This window comes from Carlito syrichta, unplaced genomic scaffold (genome assembly GCF_000164805.1).
Source record: "Carlito syrichta isolate Samal-C Ts95f unplaced genomic scaffold, Tarsius_syrichta-2.0.1 Scaffold309099, whole genome shotgun sequence".
In the NCBI taxonomy this organism is placed as follows: Eukaryota; Metazoa; Chordata; class Mammalia; order Primates; family Tarsiidae; genus Carlito; species Carlito syrichta.
The window spans coordinates 64,812-81,176 of record NW_007253195.1 but is presented as its reverse complement, the minus strand read 5'-3'; the positions used below and the strand labels follow the sequence as shown (position 1 = coordinate 81,176).

The window sequence follows — 16,365 nt, the reverse complement described above, 5'->3', positions numbered from 1 at the left end:
CCGGAGCCCAGCAAGTCGAGGCTGCGGTGGCCGGGAGCGGCCACTGCTCTCTAGTCTGGGTGACAGAGTGAGACTCCAATTAAAAAAAAAAAAGACTTATTATTGGTTGGATGCCGTAGCTCACGCTTATAATCCCGACAATTTGGGAGGCCTCGGTGAGAGAATTGCTTGAACCCATAGGTTCAAGACCAGCCCGGGCAACTTGGCAAGACCTCATCTCTACAATAAATCAAATAATTAGCTGGGCGTGGTGGCTCAGGCCTGTAGTTCCAACTATGTGGAAGCCTGAGGCAGAAGGATCGCCAGAGCCCTGCAGGTCTACTGCACTCCAGCTTTGGAGACAGAGTGCAACACTGACTCAAAAAAAAAACAAAAAAAACAGACTTATTTATTTTTGCGGTTTACAAATCTCTCAAGGCAGACAAAATATTAGGCCTTCAGAAGTATATAGGTTTTGCACTGATGCACCAATCTGAATCCAACATTCTAAGGTCATACATTAAAAGGTTAGGGCTTGGCCGGGCTCGGTGGCTCAGCCTGTAATCCCAGCACTTTGGGAGGCTGAGGTGAGTGGATTGCCTGAGCCCGTGGGTTCGAAACCCGCCTGGGCAACTTAGCGAGACCTCATCTCTACAATAAATCAAAAAATAAGCCGGGCGTGATAGCACACACCTGTAGTTCCAGCTACTTGGAAGGCTGAGGCAGAAGGATCTCCGGATCCCAGCAGGTTGAAGCTGTGGTGGCTGGGAACGGCCACTGCACTTGTCTGGGCAACAGAGTGAGACTCCAACTCAAATAAATAAATAAATAAATAAAAATTAAAAAAATAAAAGGTAGGGCTAGCTGGGCATAGTGGCTCACACCTGTAATCCTAGCACTTTGGTTAGGACTTGGCACATGTCATCCTAACTCCGTGGAAGGCTAAGGCAGGACGATGGCTTGATCCTAGGAGTTTGAGCCCAGTCTAGGCCACATAGTGAGGCCCCAAAACAATTTGTTTTTTTGGTTGTTTGGTTTTTTTTGAGTTGAAGTCTCATTCTGTCACTCAGGCTGGAGTGCAGTCGCACACTCACTGCCAGCGCAACCTTCACCTGCTGGTTTCAGGCAATCCTTCTGCCTCAGGCTGTCAAGTAGCTGGAACTACAGATGCACGCCACCATGCCCAGCTAATTTTTGTGATTTATTTTAGAGACAAGGTCTCACCAAGTTGCCCAGGCTGGTCTTGAACTCCCGGGCTCAGGCAATCCTCTCGCCTTGGCCTTCCAAAGTGCTGGGATTATAGGCTGAGCCACTGTGCCCAGCCAACAGTTTGTTTTTAATTCAAAAGAAATTAGGTCTGTGTTTTTTTGCTCATCAGAAATGGGGATAGGAAGAATGAGGCTCTCTAAGGACTTCAGGGTTTCTTCCTGTGACTTGATTCATAGTTATGGTTTTAGAACATCAGACTAGGCAAAGACTTTAGGTGTCGCTTAGTACAGTGCTTACAGCCTGGAGTGCCTACCAAGGCCATAACAAGAATGTAAGAGCCCTTTTTAATATTTACCGACACCTAACCTATGAAGTTATACTTGTGATAAGACCAAGTAAGTCAGGTTTGTTCTTAGGTGGAATGTAATAACTCTTCTATTCATGTTGAGACTTTGAGAGCCTTGATTAGAAGTTCTGACCTTGATATTTAATTAGTGAAAATGGTAACATGAATAAATGCATTTTGGAGGCCTCATGGTGAAAACATGATGAAAAGGATTTATGGTGGTAAAAGCTTGAGAGACATTCTCATCCATTTTATCAGTATATAAATTGAGACCCAGAAAGGTGAAATGCCTTCCCAGAGTCACACAGCAAGGTGATAGTAGAACAGAAATGGAACTCTTAATCCCTTGATTCTGGAGTTGTTTTTTTTTGAATCGGAGTCTTACTCTGCTGCCCAAGCTGGAGTGCAGTGGCACGCTCATGGCTATTGCACCCTCGATCTGCTGGGCTCAGGCAATCCTTCCACTTCAGCCTTCCAAGTAGCTAGAACTATAGGCATGTGCTACTATGCCCGGCTAATTTTTTGATTTATTGTAGAGATGAGGTCTTGCCACATTGCCTAGGCTGGTTTCGAACCCATGAGCTCAGGCAATTCTCTCACTTCGGCCTCCCAAAGCGCTAGGATTATAGGCGTGAGCCACCACGCCTGGCCGATTCTGGAGTTAAAAAAAAATATGGTTCATATAAAATATGTCAGACATACAAAAATGTATTAAAAAATCAAATAATGACCTAGGTTCAGTCTTGAACCCCTGAGCTCAGACAATTCTCTCACTTCTGCCTCCCATAGTGCTGGGATTAGAGGCGTGAGCCACCAATGCCTAGCTACAAAATTTTTTTACCACTGCCAGAGTATAAGCACCATCTTGAAGTCAGCATTGAATCTCTTGTACCCGGCCCAGTGTGGTGGCTCATGCCTCTAATCCCAGCACTTTGGGAGGCTGAGGTGAGAGGACTTTCTGAGTCCACGAATTCGAGACCAGCCTGGGCAACTTGGCAGGACCTCATCTCTACAGTAAATAAAAAAACTAGCTGGGTGTGATGGCGCATGCCTGTAGTTTCAGCTACTTGGAAGGCTGAAGCAGAAGGATCACGTGATTCCAGCAGGTTGAGTCTGCAGTGGCCAGGACCATGGCATTGCCCTCCAACCTGTGAGACTCCAACTAAAAAAAAAATTTCTTGTACCCTTTTCTGCCTCCTTTTACTCTCCCACCTCTTGCCCAGTGTTGCTCCCCTTTACCCTAAAGCCAGCCTACAAATGAGAAAACTATAGCGGGACAGGGAAAGCCCCTAGAAAAGTCCTCCCTGGCCTCACTGATGAGCTTCAGTGAGACTTTGCTCTCCCCTTTCCGACACTAATCACACAGCTCACTGAACTAGGCATAAGTGGGCCAGCCATTGACCCACCTGTTGTTGGTTTGGAGCTTGAAGGATGACTTTTCTTTTTCTTTTTTTTTGAATTGGAGTCTCACTCTTGTCGCCTAGGCTGGAGTGCAGTGGCACTCTCACGGTCACCACAGCCTCTACCTGCTGGGTTAGAGGGTCCTTCCGCCTCAGCCTTCCAAGTAGCTGAAACTACAGATGCACGCCACCACACCCAGCTAATTTTTTGATTTATCGTAGAGACGAGGTCTCACCAAGTTGCCCAGGCTGGTTTCAAACCCGTGGGCTCAGGCAGTCCTCTCGTCTCGGCCTCCAGAAGTGCTGGGATTACAGGCTGAGCCACCACTTCTGGCCAAAAGACTTTTTCTTCGTGTCTGAAACACCCATTCCCTCCCATGAGGGCTCCACATCCCACATGGGAGTATAAACAAAGCTTTGGAAACCCGGGCAGGCCAAACCCACTGCTGGAGGAAGCAGCCTGAGAGGGAAATCAGTTGCTGATGGATAAATAACCTGGCCCCAGGACCAAAGTTCTTGTTTAAACAGCCTCCCAGTGTTTACCCAGGAAGCAAGGAAGAGAGCTACCCATTGCTCCCTCCTGTAGAAGCATGCTTCCTGAAAGCACCAATACTGGGCACCCTCCAGGAGTAGGGACTGCCAGAGTCAGTGGCCCTTGTGGTTTTGCAGCTTGAACCTCAGCTGTGTCTCAGGACTTTCTTACCCCGATCCAAGCTGGGCTTTTCTGCTCTGCTTTGGGAATCCCCGCTGATAATAGTGGGAATACTGGGAAGGCCAGGGGCAAGAGAATAGGTGTCTCGCCCACTTCTGCTTCTAACTTCCTGTATATCATTGATGTCTCAGCAGTTTCCTTTTCTGTGCGAGGAGACTTGGAGCCATAAGGTTCCTCTCTAGGTCCCTGAGTCCACAGCCTACAGGTGTGCTTTGCTTCCTGTCTTGCGTTTTATTTGCATTATTGTTTGCATGTGTTTCCACATTATGTACTCGTTTGTACTTTTACCTCCTTAGGCCTGAAATAACTTTATTCCAGTTGTCACTGTGGGTGTAGTAGAAAGAGCACTGGACTGTGGGAGTCAAGACACCTGGACTCTGGTTCTGGGTCTGCCACTGTCTGGTTATATAACCTTGGGCAAGTCACTTCACTCCTGTGTGTTTGCTCCTCTGCACCTTGGCGGTGATATCCGTCTTGTCCAGTGGGGTTGTTGTGAGGATCAAATGTGGTTGTGTATGTGAAAGGACTTGGGAAAAGGACAGCGTGGATTTTCACAGGCTGTTAGGATGGATAAGCCAGAGCCTGAAGCTTGAATGCTGCTCCTGCCAGTTACTCACAGGTCACCTCTCCGAGTCTGTTTCCCCCTTTACAGAATGAAGCCTACATTCTGCCCTAGAAGGGTGTGTGAGGATGAACAATTTCAGGTACTTAAAGCATCTTAGCACAGTCCCTGGCACACTGTGCATCCTCCGTGAATGGTCGCCACTTAGGTCTCTGTTCTTCACCCTTGGAGGGCAGCTGCAGTGATGTCTGGGGACAAATTGTCCCTCAAGAGAAAAACTAACATTTTTCAAGTTGCTAACTGCTTCTCCATGTTAGATTTCTGTTAATTTTATCACCACCTGCGTGAGGTACATGTCATTGCCTGTTAGGGGTAGTAAGCTAGGTTCAAAGAAGTTACACAGCTTCATGCAGTCACATAGCCAATAAGTAGTAGAGCCTGAACTAGAACCCAAGCCTTGAGAATTTAAGTTTTGTTTTTTTATCGGCTCATAAATATCCAAACTAAAGGAAATTGTGGAAACTAACCTTTTGTTTATTTCTTTCAAGTCAACGTTGGTGAGGACTGTCCAGTATTTGACGGCCTGTTTGAGTTCTGCCAGTTGTCTACTGGTGGCTCTGTGGGTAAGGAGTCCAATCCCCTCCCCAGGGGCTGTGCTGGGCTGTTCTACTGAGGTCTGCCTTTTAGGCTGCTATCCTAGCAGGCTGATCTGTGGCCATGTAAAATGGTCCTATGGGTCTTTATCTTAGGTCTCTAAAATGTTCTTCTGGTTCAGTCCCAGCCCACGTTCAATCTCTGACATGCTACTGACAAGTCCTTGACTCTATCCTCTCCTACTTAAGAGGTCTTATGCACAAGAATTCCCTGCAGACCTCATGGGGTTGTTGAGATGCTGTACGTAAAAGCAATTTGTGAACTGCAAAGTGCTATAAAAATGGAAGTGTCCTCATCTATCTAATGAAAGAGTACGTAATTACCTTTAGAGGTCAGAAATACTCCCCACATAGCTCCCACTTCCATGTGTAATTTCTTGGTTACGTTTAGGATTACTGTAAAGGCTTTAACAAACATTTATTTGCCTGTGATTGTTGTTTCTACCCTTCCCTAATATAATCACAGAAAACAAAGAAGTACACAGCAAAAAAACAAAATTACCAACAGTCACACCCAAGCATAGCCAGTGTTACCTTTTATGGTGTTGGTATGTCCATTTTTTTTTCTGTGTATATGTCTGGACATAATATAAATACAACTATATAAAAATGTGTTATATTAAAATATATGTGTATGTGTATGTGTTATGCCTGCATTTTTTACTTAGTCTTTTATTGTTGTTTGTTGTTGTTTTTGAGTCAGAATCTTACTCTGTCACCCAGGCTAGAGTGCAGTGGCACACACACAGCCACCACAGCCTCAATCTGCTGGGCTCAGACGATCCTTCCGCCTTAGCCTTCTAAGTAGTTGGAACTACAGATGTGCGCCATCATGCCTGGCTGATTTTTTTTAAATTTATTTATTGCAGAGACAAGGTCTTGCCAAGTTTCCCAGGTTGGTCTCGAATCCCTGGGCTCAGGCAATCCTCTCACCTCTGCCTCCCGAAGTGCTGGGATTACAGGCATGAGCTATTGCGCCCAGCTACTTAGTAAATCTTTAAAACGTCTGTCTGTAGTATTCTTCTGCCACTTGATTTCTAGTGGCTGCATGATTATTCCACATTACAGACCTACTTCAGTTGATATTGATATAATCTGTCCCTTTGGTGGGTCATTTGGATTGTTCCATGCTTTTATTGCTGTTAACACTGCCACAAATGCACTTGCACACATAGGTGTGTATTTCTTGCTTACTTCTTCTTGGACCTATTTGTGCTTTGAGCCAGCACTATCTTTGGTGATAGTTTTTCACAGTGAACCATAGTAAGAAATAAATTTACACATGTAATCCAGGACACTCATATGCATACATACACACACACACACACACACACACACACACACAGACACACACACACAAACACACACTCTCACACTCACTTTGAAACCAAAGTTTATAAAAGAGTAGTTACCTTTACTGTCACTCTGTTTTTATTCTAATGTATTTAAAAATATGTATACGAATCGCAACCTACCAAATCAGTTTTAAGGCCTTCTCATGAGTTATGACCCTCAGTTTGGAAAATAGTTTTTAAAGAGTAGCCCGGGCCGGACTCGGTGGCTCAGCCTGTAATCCCAGCACTTTGGGAGGCCGAGGCGAGAGGATTGCCTGAGCCTGCGGGTTCGCGACCCGCCCGGGCAACTTAGTGAGACCTTGTCTCCATAATAAATCAAAAACTAGCCAGACATGGTAGCGCACGCCTGTAGTTCCAGCTACTTGGAAGGCTGAGGCGGAAGGATCGCCAGAGCCCAGCCTTTGGGAGGCTGCGGTGGCTGGGAGTGGCCACTGCACTCCAGTCTGGGCGACAGAGTGATACTCTAACTCAAAAAAAAAAAGAGTAGCCAGTATCATGTATATTCCCTGTTGGAACAGGATAAGAGGGAGGGGACTGATCTGTGAGCTGTTGAATTGGCAGGCTCTACCTCTCACTGGGTTCCCGGGGCTTCTTGGGGGAAGAGGAGAGTGACTTAGTAACAGGCTTCTGTTCTTTCTTCCCATGCCCAGCAAGTGCTGTGAAACTTAATAAGCAGCAGACAGACATCGCTGTGAACTGGGCTGGGGGCCTGCACCATGCAAAGAAGTCCGAGGCATCCGGCTTCTGTTACGTCAACGATATCGTCTTGGCCATCCTGGAACTGCTAAAGTATGCCTACCTGGCCTTGTCTCGAAGGAGCACCTTAGGCCAGGTTCCCAATTCCATGTCCCCCAGGCTGGCCTCCCTAGTTTGCTTTTCCTAGTGGTGTACTGGCTAGGATGTGTTCAATGAGTGCCTCCGGCCATTCTCTCCTTGATGGGGTCTTGGTTTGATCTGAGCCCATGGCAAGTTCAGGAGCAGGCGCTGCTCAGATCCTACCTTCAGCGTGTCCCTGTGGCCCGAGTTGACCCTGGCTGTGAGTAGGAAGATCGGACTTGATTGGCTTGGTCAGGTCCCTGGAGACACCTGGCCGCTCTTCCACCTTCCTTCAGCCAGTTTCCACAACTCTGGTGCTTAGAGATACCTGAGGGAGGTAGCCAGTCCAGTGAGCTGGGACCTGGTTCCCTTGGTGCGTCCTATCCCCAAAGAGCCACCAGACCCCTGACCCTCTTCTGATCCTAGGTATCACCAGAGGGTGCTGTATATTGACATTGATATTCACCATGGCGATGGCGTGGAAGAGGCCTTCTATACCACAGACCGGGTCATGACTGTGTCCTTTCATAAATATGGAGAGTACTTCCCAGGAACTGGGGACCTACGGGTGAGAACTCCCTTTAGGGGCTAACCAGCTCACCTTCAGCTGCCAGCTCTAACTCTCCTATCCTGTACCACTAAAAACCACTTCCTGCCTCTTCTGCCATTTGGAACACAACACCTTAATCTGGGGCATCTGTCATGATCTCCTTCCCTTCCTTATTCTGGAGGAAGGGCATGATGGGACAAGAAGGGTCGAAGAATAGGGCTCTCCTAACTCATTGTAATACCCTCCTGGCCACAGCTGGGTTGCATCACACTGTTCTTAAAACCCATGGGCTTGAGTCTTAGGCTAGGAATTAGGATTCTTAAGGACTGTTTTAAGGGTTCTTAATGTTTTTAGGTCACCCTTCCCTCTGGTCTTCCAACTGAAAGCTATGTATTCTCTCCCCCGAAAAGTACATGAAGTTGTTTTGTTTTTGTTTTTGTTTTGAGTCGGGGTCTTACTCTGTTGCCCAGGCTGGAGCGCAGTGGCCACCGTAGCCTCGACCTGCTGGGCTCAGGCAATCCTTCCACCTTCTAAGTAGCTGGAACCACAGGCATGCACCACCATGTCTGGCTAATTTTTTGTTGTGTTGTACAGACAAGGTCTCGCCAAGCTGCCCACGCTGGTCTTGAACCCCTTGACTCAGGCAATCCTCCTGCCTCCACCTCCCAAAGTTCTGGGATCGCAGGCGTGAGCCACCACGCCCGGCTGAAGTTTTGCATAGTTAATAGACACGTCCCCTTACTGAAGGCCATTCACGAAACTTAGCATTAGAATCCTTGGAAGCTGCTTCATTGAGCTGTTCCATCTGCTTCTGTCAGCATGAGTACAGTGGAAGCCACTCTACCATGCCAGCAGCCCTTGAGTAAAAAAGTGCTACTAGCCAGGCTCGGTGGCTCAGCCTGTAATCCTGCGCCTTTGGGAGGCTGAGGTGAATGGATTGCCTGAGCCCGTGGGTTCGAGACCCGCCTGGGCAGCGAGACCTCATCTTTACAATAAATCACAAAATCAGCCGGGTGTGGTAGTGCATGCCTATAATTCCGGCTACTCGGAAGGCCGAGGCGGAAGGATCGCCGGAGCCCGGCAGGTCGAGGCTGTGGTGGCTGGGAGCGGTCACTGCACTCCAGTCTGGGCGACAGAGTGAGACTCCAACTCAAAAAAAAAAAAAAAGTGCTACTGATTCAGTTGTTTACTATGGCAAGCATGGGAACAAATGAGCATCCACTGTTTCGAAGTTGGTTGGAACTTTTCTTCCCTCTCCGCTTCCTTCCGCATCTGGAGAGGAGAGCATGGGGCTAGAGCAGTGATGCTAAAGCCCTGGAGAGGAGAGGGTTGTTGAGATTGGTTTTCTGGGACCAGCTGCCTGCCACCTCTAACCCCATCTAAAGGGAGAAGTCTTGTGCTGTGGAGTAGTTTATTCAGTCTCTGGCCCCACCAACAGTTCTCAGCCTGTGTAGGCTCGGGTGTGGCCAGAGATGTGGGCTAGATGGGCCAGTGGGGGGAATAGTTCTAGCAAAGTGGCCCTGCTCTTTCCGGGCTCACCTCTGCCTGCCTCACCCAGCTCCCCTCTCTAGGAACCATCGCTCTTCCCTAGCCTTCCAGCCTTCATCCCTGAGCCGCCTCCTTGCTTCATCTTTCTGTTTTACTTTCATATCCCTCCTGATTAGGATATTGGGGCTGGCAAAGGCAAGTATTATGCTGTTAACTACCCACTCCGAGATGGAATTGATGACGAGTCCTATGAAGCCATTTTCAAGCCGGTAAGTGGCTTTGTCCACCCCTTGGGCTACATACAGGGGCTTGGTCTAGGGGAGCATAGCACCCCTACCATACCTCAGGGAGCTCTCCCCACTAAGACTAGTTGGGAAGTGAGAGGTGTTTCAACCCTGGGCTGTTGTGTGCTCAGTTAGGGGAACAAAAACCATGCAGATATTTGTTGATGCCTTCTATCTTGAGCTGGATACACGAATATCTAAGACATGATCTTTGCCCTGATGATCTATACAGGGAAGGCAGACATATATGAAACAGTATGTGGTCAGTACTGTTTTTCTCTCTCCATTTCTTTGGGGTCAGCTACTGGGAAATTATTGTTTTCCTGGTGGTGGTATGTCTCCTTGGGTTTTTTTGGTTTCTTTTCTTTTTTTGAGTTGGAGTCTCACTCCATTGCCCAGGCTGGAATGCAGTGGCATGCAGGCTCACGGCCACCCCAGTGTCGACCTGCTGGGCTCCAGCGATCCTTTTGCCTCAGCCATTCAAGTAGCCTGAACCAAAGGTGCACGCTACCATATCCGGCTAATTTTTTCCATTTATTGTAGAGACGAGGGCTTGCCAAGCTGCCCAGGCTGGTTTCGAACCCGCGGGCTCAGGCAGTCCACTCACCTCGGCCTTCCAAAGTGCTGGGATTACAGGCTGAGCCACCGAGCCCGGCCCCAGTTTTTTGGTTTCTTGTTGCCTTACATTGATGTCTGCACATTCAAAGAAGTAGGGAGGGACTTATTCCAGTGTTTGCAGACTGGCTTTGTCTGGGAAAGCCCTTTACCAGTCAGCCCGTACAGAGGTCCTCGCAAGACTGTCAGGCATGGTCCATGGACAGGCTGGTTTGGTGCCTGTGTCTTTGAGGGATGAACAGAGGAGTGAGAGAAAAACTGCTGCCTGGACTGTGGAGAGGGTGGTCAGGGATGATTTCACAGAGGCAGTGACATTCAAGCTGCAGTTTAAAAAAATTGGGAGGGACCAATGTGAAGGAAGTGGGTGGGGGCTATGGGATGGCATTCAGCAGAAGGAATAGCACCAGCAGACGTGCAGAGGTGCAGTATATACCAATATGAAGGCCAGTGTGGTGTGGGGTAGGAGTGCTGAACGAGGTGGTAGGGAATGTGTTGAGGTATTTCAAAGGGATCCTTCAGTGCCATGCTGAGGAGTTAACTCTTCGATTATCAGCAACAAGAAGCCATTACTAGAGAATTAACCCAATAAGATCAGATAGTTACTCGGCAAATACCAAGCACAAACTATTTGCCAAGTAGTTAGGGCAACAGAAGTATGAGTTATGGTCTCTATCCTCAGTAACATTAGAGTCTAGTTGTGACAATAAGAGACAAAAGTTAAGTGCTTCTTCATAATATGTCTCCAGGTCTGTAGGACTGAGTGAATAGATGCAGCTGAGGGTCAGGAAGTCTTCCTGGAGGAAGTAGCACTGGAGCTTGGGCTGTGAAAGAAAAGATTTAGGGAGTTGTCAGTGAGGCCGTTCTAGGTTCAGTGTTACTAGGGCTAAAAGGATCTTAGAGTTCCTTTCAAATTGGAAAACTGAAATCCTAAGTGGGGAAACCAGAGCTGCCTGGTACTCCCACCACACAGCATGAGTGGGAGTGGAAAGGTGTGAGTGGGTGGTAGGAACAGAAAAAAGTGCTGCACCTGACTTTTCCACCCGAACTGCACATCACTTTTTTTAAGGCTGGTGGTAACCAGGATGTGTCCTTGCAGGTCATGTCCAAAGTGATGGAGATGTTTCAGCCTAGTGCAGTGGTCTTACAGTGCGGCTCAGACTCCCTGTCTGGGGATCGGTTAGGTTGCTTCAATCTGACCATCAAAGGTGAGGCCAGGTAGCACAAGGATGGGTGGGCAGGGTCCTGCTGGGGGCTCCTGTAACCCAGCACCCCTTCTCCCCCCAAAGGGCACGCCAAGTGTGTGGAATTTGTCAAGAATTTCAACCTGCCCATGCTGATGCTGGGAGGAGGTGGTTACACCATTCGTAATGTTGCCCGATGCTGGACATATGAAACAGCTGTGGCACTGGATACAGAGATCCCTAATGGTAAAGCTCCGGGCTGGGCTGGGCTGGGCAGGGCAGGAGTGGGTGCTCATGTGTCCTTAAGCTCACAACCCTTTCCCTGCTGGTCCTCTGCCCCCTCATCTTCAAATACTAGTCATTGAGCTCCTATCTATCCCCTTGTGACTGACAGACCATAGCCATCATTTTTTCCCCTAGTCCTTTCTGACTCTGTCCCCTCTCTCTCCTGCTTTCGGTCTGGATATAATTATCAGTGGTTATTTATTTATTTTTTTTGAGTTGGAGTCTCTGTCGCCCCGGCTGGAGTGCAGTGGCACACTCATGGCCACCGCAGCCTCAACCTGCTGGGCTCAGGTGATCCTTCTGCCTTAGCCTTCTGAGTAGCTGGAACTATAGGCATGTGCTACCATGCCCAGCTAATTTTTGATTTATTGTAGAGATGAGGTCTCACCAAGTTGCCCAGGCTGGTCTCAAACCTGCTGGCTCCGACAATCCTCTCTCTTCAGCCTCCCAAAGTGCTGGGGTTATAGGCATGAGTCACCGTGCCCAGCCATCAGTGGTTATTTACATCCTTAGGATTTCTATTATAGAGTAACTGGAATAGTGAACAAGGGAATACTGAGTACACAATGAGCGCCTGCAAGGTCCTATACCAGGGGCTTAGGTCTTATAGTGACATACATGCCACTGGAATGGACACAGGAGAATGGTGTTAAGATTGAAATTCAGCCAGGCTCCATGGCTCAGCTTGTAATCCCGTGCTTTGGGAGGCTGAGGTGAGTGATTGCCTGAGCCCGCGGGTTTGAGACCCGCATAGGCAACTTGGCAAGACCTCATCTCTACAATAAATCAAAAAATTAGCCGGGCTGTAGTTCCAGCGCCTGTAGTTCCAGCTACTTGGAAGGCTGAGGCAGAAGGATTGCCGGAGCCCAGCAGGTCAAGGCTGCAGTGGCCGGGAGCAGCCACTGCACTCCAGTCTGGGCCACAGAGTGAGACTCCAACTCAAAAAAAAAAAAAAAAAGATTGAAATTCCATAGGCACTCAAGTCTCACCATGTCTCTGAGGCATTCTTCTGATTAGATGGGTAGATGGGCCCAGAGAAACCTACAAATGCTTTTCTCAGGGGCCCATGATGGCTACGTGTTTCGATTCTCTTCCCCCCTCCCCCAATCAGAGCTTCCGTATAACGACTACTTCGAATACTTTGGACCAGATTTCAAACTCCACATCAGTCCATCCAATATGACCAACCAGAATACTAATGAGTACCTGGAGAAGATCAAGTGAGTATATCCTCTGGCCACCCTTGACTGAACATTCCAGACTCTGGTTTGTCCTTCACCAGAGGCCAGCTACTCTTTGTCCCATTGGCCATAGACAGCGACTGTTTGAGAACCTGAGAATGCTGCCCCACGCACCTGGGGTCCAAATGCAGGCGATTCCTGAGGATGCCATCCCTGAGGAGAGTGGTGACGAGGACGAAGAAGACCCTGACAAGCGTATCTCAAGTAAGACCCAGACCCAGGGGCCTGTACCTTCCCACTCAGTAGGCAGCTCTGACTTCTCTCCGCTGTGCTTAGTTCTGCATTCCCCGAGCTACCCGCCTGTTGAGAAACCCAAGTTTCAAGTTCCAGGGTCTGTCTCTTGGAGGGTACAAAGGGAAGCACTGGGCATAGAACCTGAAACAACCTCCTGCTTCCTCACCCATACCTTCCACTGCCCCCAGTCTGTTCCTCTGACAAACGAATTGCCTGTGAGGAAGAGTTCTCCGACTCAGATGAGGAGGGAGAGGGTGGCCGCAAGAACTCTTCCAACTTCAAAAAAGCCAAGAGAGTCAAAACAGAGGATGAAAAAGAAAAGGACCCAGAGGAGAAGAAAGGTGGGTTTGGGTTGGGCCAGGACTTGGGTCTTGAGCCCGGTAAGGATGAATCTATGTAGGGCCCTGGCGGAGGGAGCTAACACAGGCCTACTGGCCCCTGTGGGGCTCTCCTTCAGCTCCGCGGGCTTTTCAGTGACTCCCAGAAGTGGCAGGGCCCACAAAACAATGGAACTCACCGCTGTGAGCAGAGCCCTCTCGCGTACCACCCAAGCCCTTTTCCCAGCACTTCACCCCATTTTCCCAGGGGGCTGCCTCCACCCACCAGGTTCTGGCTGGAGCAGGCTGGGAAGCCGGTCCAACCTGTTCTCAACAGGGCTCACTGGGAGGACCAGGGATGGGCTTTTCTCTTTTGTATGTCCAGTGAGCTGTAGTGTTGGGGAAGGGCTTAGGGAAAGTGAAGACCTTATGGGTCTTTCCCGAGGGGCTGCCCTTGGCCATCCCTACACTCTTGTGTTCTAGAGGTCACAGAAGAGGAGAAAACCAAGGAGGAGAAGCCAGAAGCCAAAGGGTGAGGAAGGCGCTGTCTGTTGGCCATCCCCCTGGCATTGGAGCACCGGCCCCTTTGTCCCACCACCAAGAGGGAAGGCGCAGGGACAGCTGGGTCCAAGCTTACAAAGGCCTCTTTCAGGGGCCAGTCTGTCTGTCTCTGCAGTTCTAGGCAGAGCTAGGAAGCCCCAGCCCCCAGTAGTCACCTGGGGCTCTGTGGAAGTCATAGTATCAATACTTTTGCCTCAAGGCCTCTGGGGTGGGTTATCTCATGCCAGTCTCTGCTCTCTCCACAGGGTCAAGGAGGAGGTCAAGTTGGCCTGAGCAGACCTCTCCAGCTCTGGCTTCTTGCCAAGTCCCTTACCGTTCTTCTCCAACCCCTCAGATTTTATATTTTCTATTTCTGTGTATTTATATTAAAATTTATTAAATATAAATATCCCCAGAGACTCGACAGAAACCAGGATCCTGAGCCCAGGGACGCTATGCTAGATGGACTCTTCTAGTAGCGCCCTTGCCACCCGTCATTCCCTAGTCAATAATTCTGAACCATAAAGGGTGCCAGGGCTGGGTGGGATACACTTTTATGCAACTGTAAGACAAAATCCAGAAATGCCAAGTGCCTGTTTAATAGTTTTGAAAAGGTGCCCTTTTTACTGAGCATTGTGGAAGGGGTGGTTGGGTCCTCAAGGACCCTGGTTCTTTTCAGGCTCCTGAGGTAGTAACATCAGCCATTTTTAGACTGGTTCTGTTCTCATACCTTCCCACTGCCCTCAAGTGAGCCGAGAAACTCACACTGCCTGCCCTGTCTTCCCCCAATTCTGCAGGTGGAGGTTGGTAGTCTAGTTTCCTTTTTGAGATACTATTTCATTTTTGTGAGACGCTTTGTAATAAAATGGTACATTTCTATACCATTGTGACCTTTGTTTCCTAAGTGAGTGCCCCTGGGTTGATTTTAACTCTACTTTCCTGCCCTTCTGGTGTCCATGAGTTTCTAGGCCACCTCCTGTACAACAAAAAGTTCCCATCAACTTACCTGTCTTCTTGAGGTTAACTGGTTTCCACCAGTCTTCTCACCCTACCCCCAGAAGACCACTCATGAAAGCACCACTAAAGGGACGACATTTATTCCTTTTCCAAATGTTACAGTAAAACCAGGTGGAAGAGAATGGTTTTAGCAGTTAGAAAAAAAAAAAAGTACAAATCTGGGGTTTGGCCATTAAAAGTTATTTACAACAATGGGAGAAAAAAAGACAACAAGAAGTTGTTTCACATTACAGACCTCCCCCCACCCCAAAGCCTAATACTTGCTTACCAAGTCAAAAAAGAGACACAGGCAATTCACAAGCTGGAGGTTGGAACTTGAGTAAGACATTTATAAAAACCTGGACGGGGCAGTGTCCTCCCCAGCCCAGGTGCCACTAGGCACAGCACAAGAGACTAAAAACTCAACAGGGGGAAGGCTGGACACTCAAGATTTGGGAGTATAAGCACCCCACTTCTGGCTCAGGGATTTGGGGAGTAGGGTAAACAAAACCTACTTGGAAAAGAATTGGGGAAGAAAACCAACAATTGCCTTCTGCAGGGATGGGGACCGGGAAGGAGGTAGGGCCAGGGACAGGAGCATTTCACATCACTAACCTAACTTGGGAAGCTGTAAGGGACCATCTCCAACTGGCCTTAGGAGAAAAACCAGATGGCTGATGGGAGAATCCACAGGAGGGAGAGGAGGAGAGGGTACGTGGCTGGGAGGGGGCAATAGCCCCTTCCTTTCTGGGCACAGGAAGGCAGCCAGGGCACCAGGTCCAGGCAGTGACCTCACAAGGACAGCACAGTTTTTGCAGCTTAGAGATCACCCACCTGCCCCCACCCAGCTACTCATTCTGCTCAGCGCTGGCCGGTGCAGGGCCACTCTCCGGCCCCGAGGGAGCAGACGGCTCTGGAGCCTGAGGCCCTGCCTCTTCTTCGGTGTCTCCTCCCTTAGAGGCAGCACTAGCCTCTGCCCCCTTGGCCTGGGGCTCCTGGCTCTCAGGGGTGGCAACAGCCTTCCCTTCCTGGGCAGTGCCCTCGTCGCTGCAGGCACCGATCTCGCCCTGCTCCTGCTCTTCCTCTGTGGGTGAGGAGGCAGAAGAATCACCCCCACCCTCCTTCCGATTTCTCTTGAAGGACAGGCCGCTCAATTTGAAAGGTTTCTTGAAAGAGAATTTCTTCTTCTTCTTGGGGGTCTCCTTGGGGGGGACCTCCCCCTTGGCCTCAGCGCCCTGGCTAGGGGGTGCTGGCTCGATGGCATCGCCAGTGGCCCCGGCTGCCTCATCTGTTCCGTTCACAGGGGGCGACTCCCCTTCACCCTTGGGGGATAAGTCTCCATTGCTTTTCACGTGGCCATTCTCCTGCAGGGCAGAGGAGACAGCAGTGAGGGCCGGGGCTCTTCTCCCTTCCCCCAGCCCGCTTCTGGCCCCTTCTAGACAACGGAGTCCCCGATTCGATCCTGCCGCAAGCCGAAAGTCCGGCTTTAGCCTCACCCCACACCCGGGACCCCGTCAAACACCTCCCTCTCGGCCCTCGCAGGCGCGCGGGGACCGGCCACACAGAGGCCGCGGCCGGCAGGAGGCGCTGGGGTCCCGTGGC

At 49.4% G+C, this 16,365-nt stretch overlaps 2 protein-coding genes across 3 annotated transcripts in view; one reads left to right on the top strand and one right to left on the bottom strand.

Moving 5' to 3' along the window:
* Positions 1-14,649, top strand: part of HDAC1 (histone deacetylase 1) — a 42,938-nt gene extending 28,289 nt beyond the window's left edge. For both annotated transcript variants that reach the window (XM_021716942.1, XM_021716943.1), the window contains exons 4-14: positions 4,757-4,831; positions 6,867-7,005; positions 7,459-7,600; positions 9,247-9,339; positions 11,066-11,174; positions 11,256-11,396; positions 12,547-12,655; positions 12,750-12,880; positions 13,099-13,251; positions 13,711-13,759; positions 14,034-14,649. In XM_021716942.1, the coding sequence (XP_021572617.1) occupies positions 4,757-4,831; positions 6,867-7,005; positions 7,459-7,600; positions 9,247-9,339; positions 11,066-11,174; positions 11,256-11,396; positions 12,547-12,655; positions 12,750-12,880; positions 13,099-13,251; positions 13,711-13,759; positions 14,034-14,061 (1,169 nt within the window). In that variant the 3' untranslated portion in view covers positions 14,062-14,649. The remainder of the gene's footprint in view (positions 1-4,756; positions 4,832-6,866; positions 7,006-7,458; positions 7,601-9,246; positions 9,340-11,065; positions 11,175-11,255; positions 11,397-12,546; positions 12,656-12,749; positions 12,881-13,098; positions 13,252-13,710; positions 13,760-14,033) is intronic.
* Positions 14,650-14,848: 199 nt separating this feature from the next.
* Positions 14,849-16,365, bottom strand: part of LOC103269171 (MARCKS-related protein) — a 7,333-nt gene continuing 5,816 nt past the window's right edge. Inside the window, exon 6 of the mRNA XM_021716944.1 lies at positions 14,849-16,127. Coding sequence (XP_021572619.1) covers positions 15,612-16,127 — 516 coding nt within the window. The 3' untranslated portion in view covers positions 14,849-15,611. The remainder of the gene's footprint in view (positions 16,128-16,365) is intronic.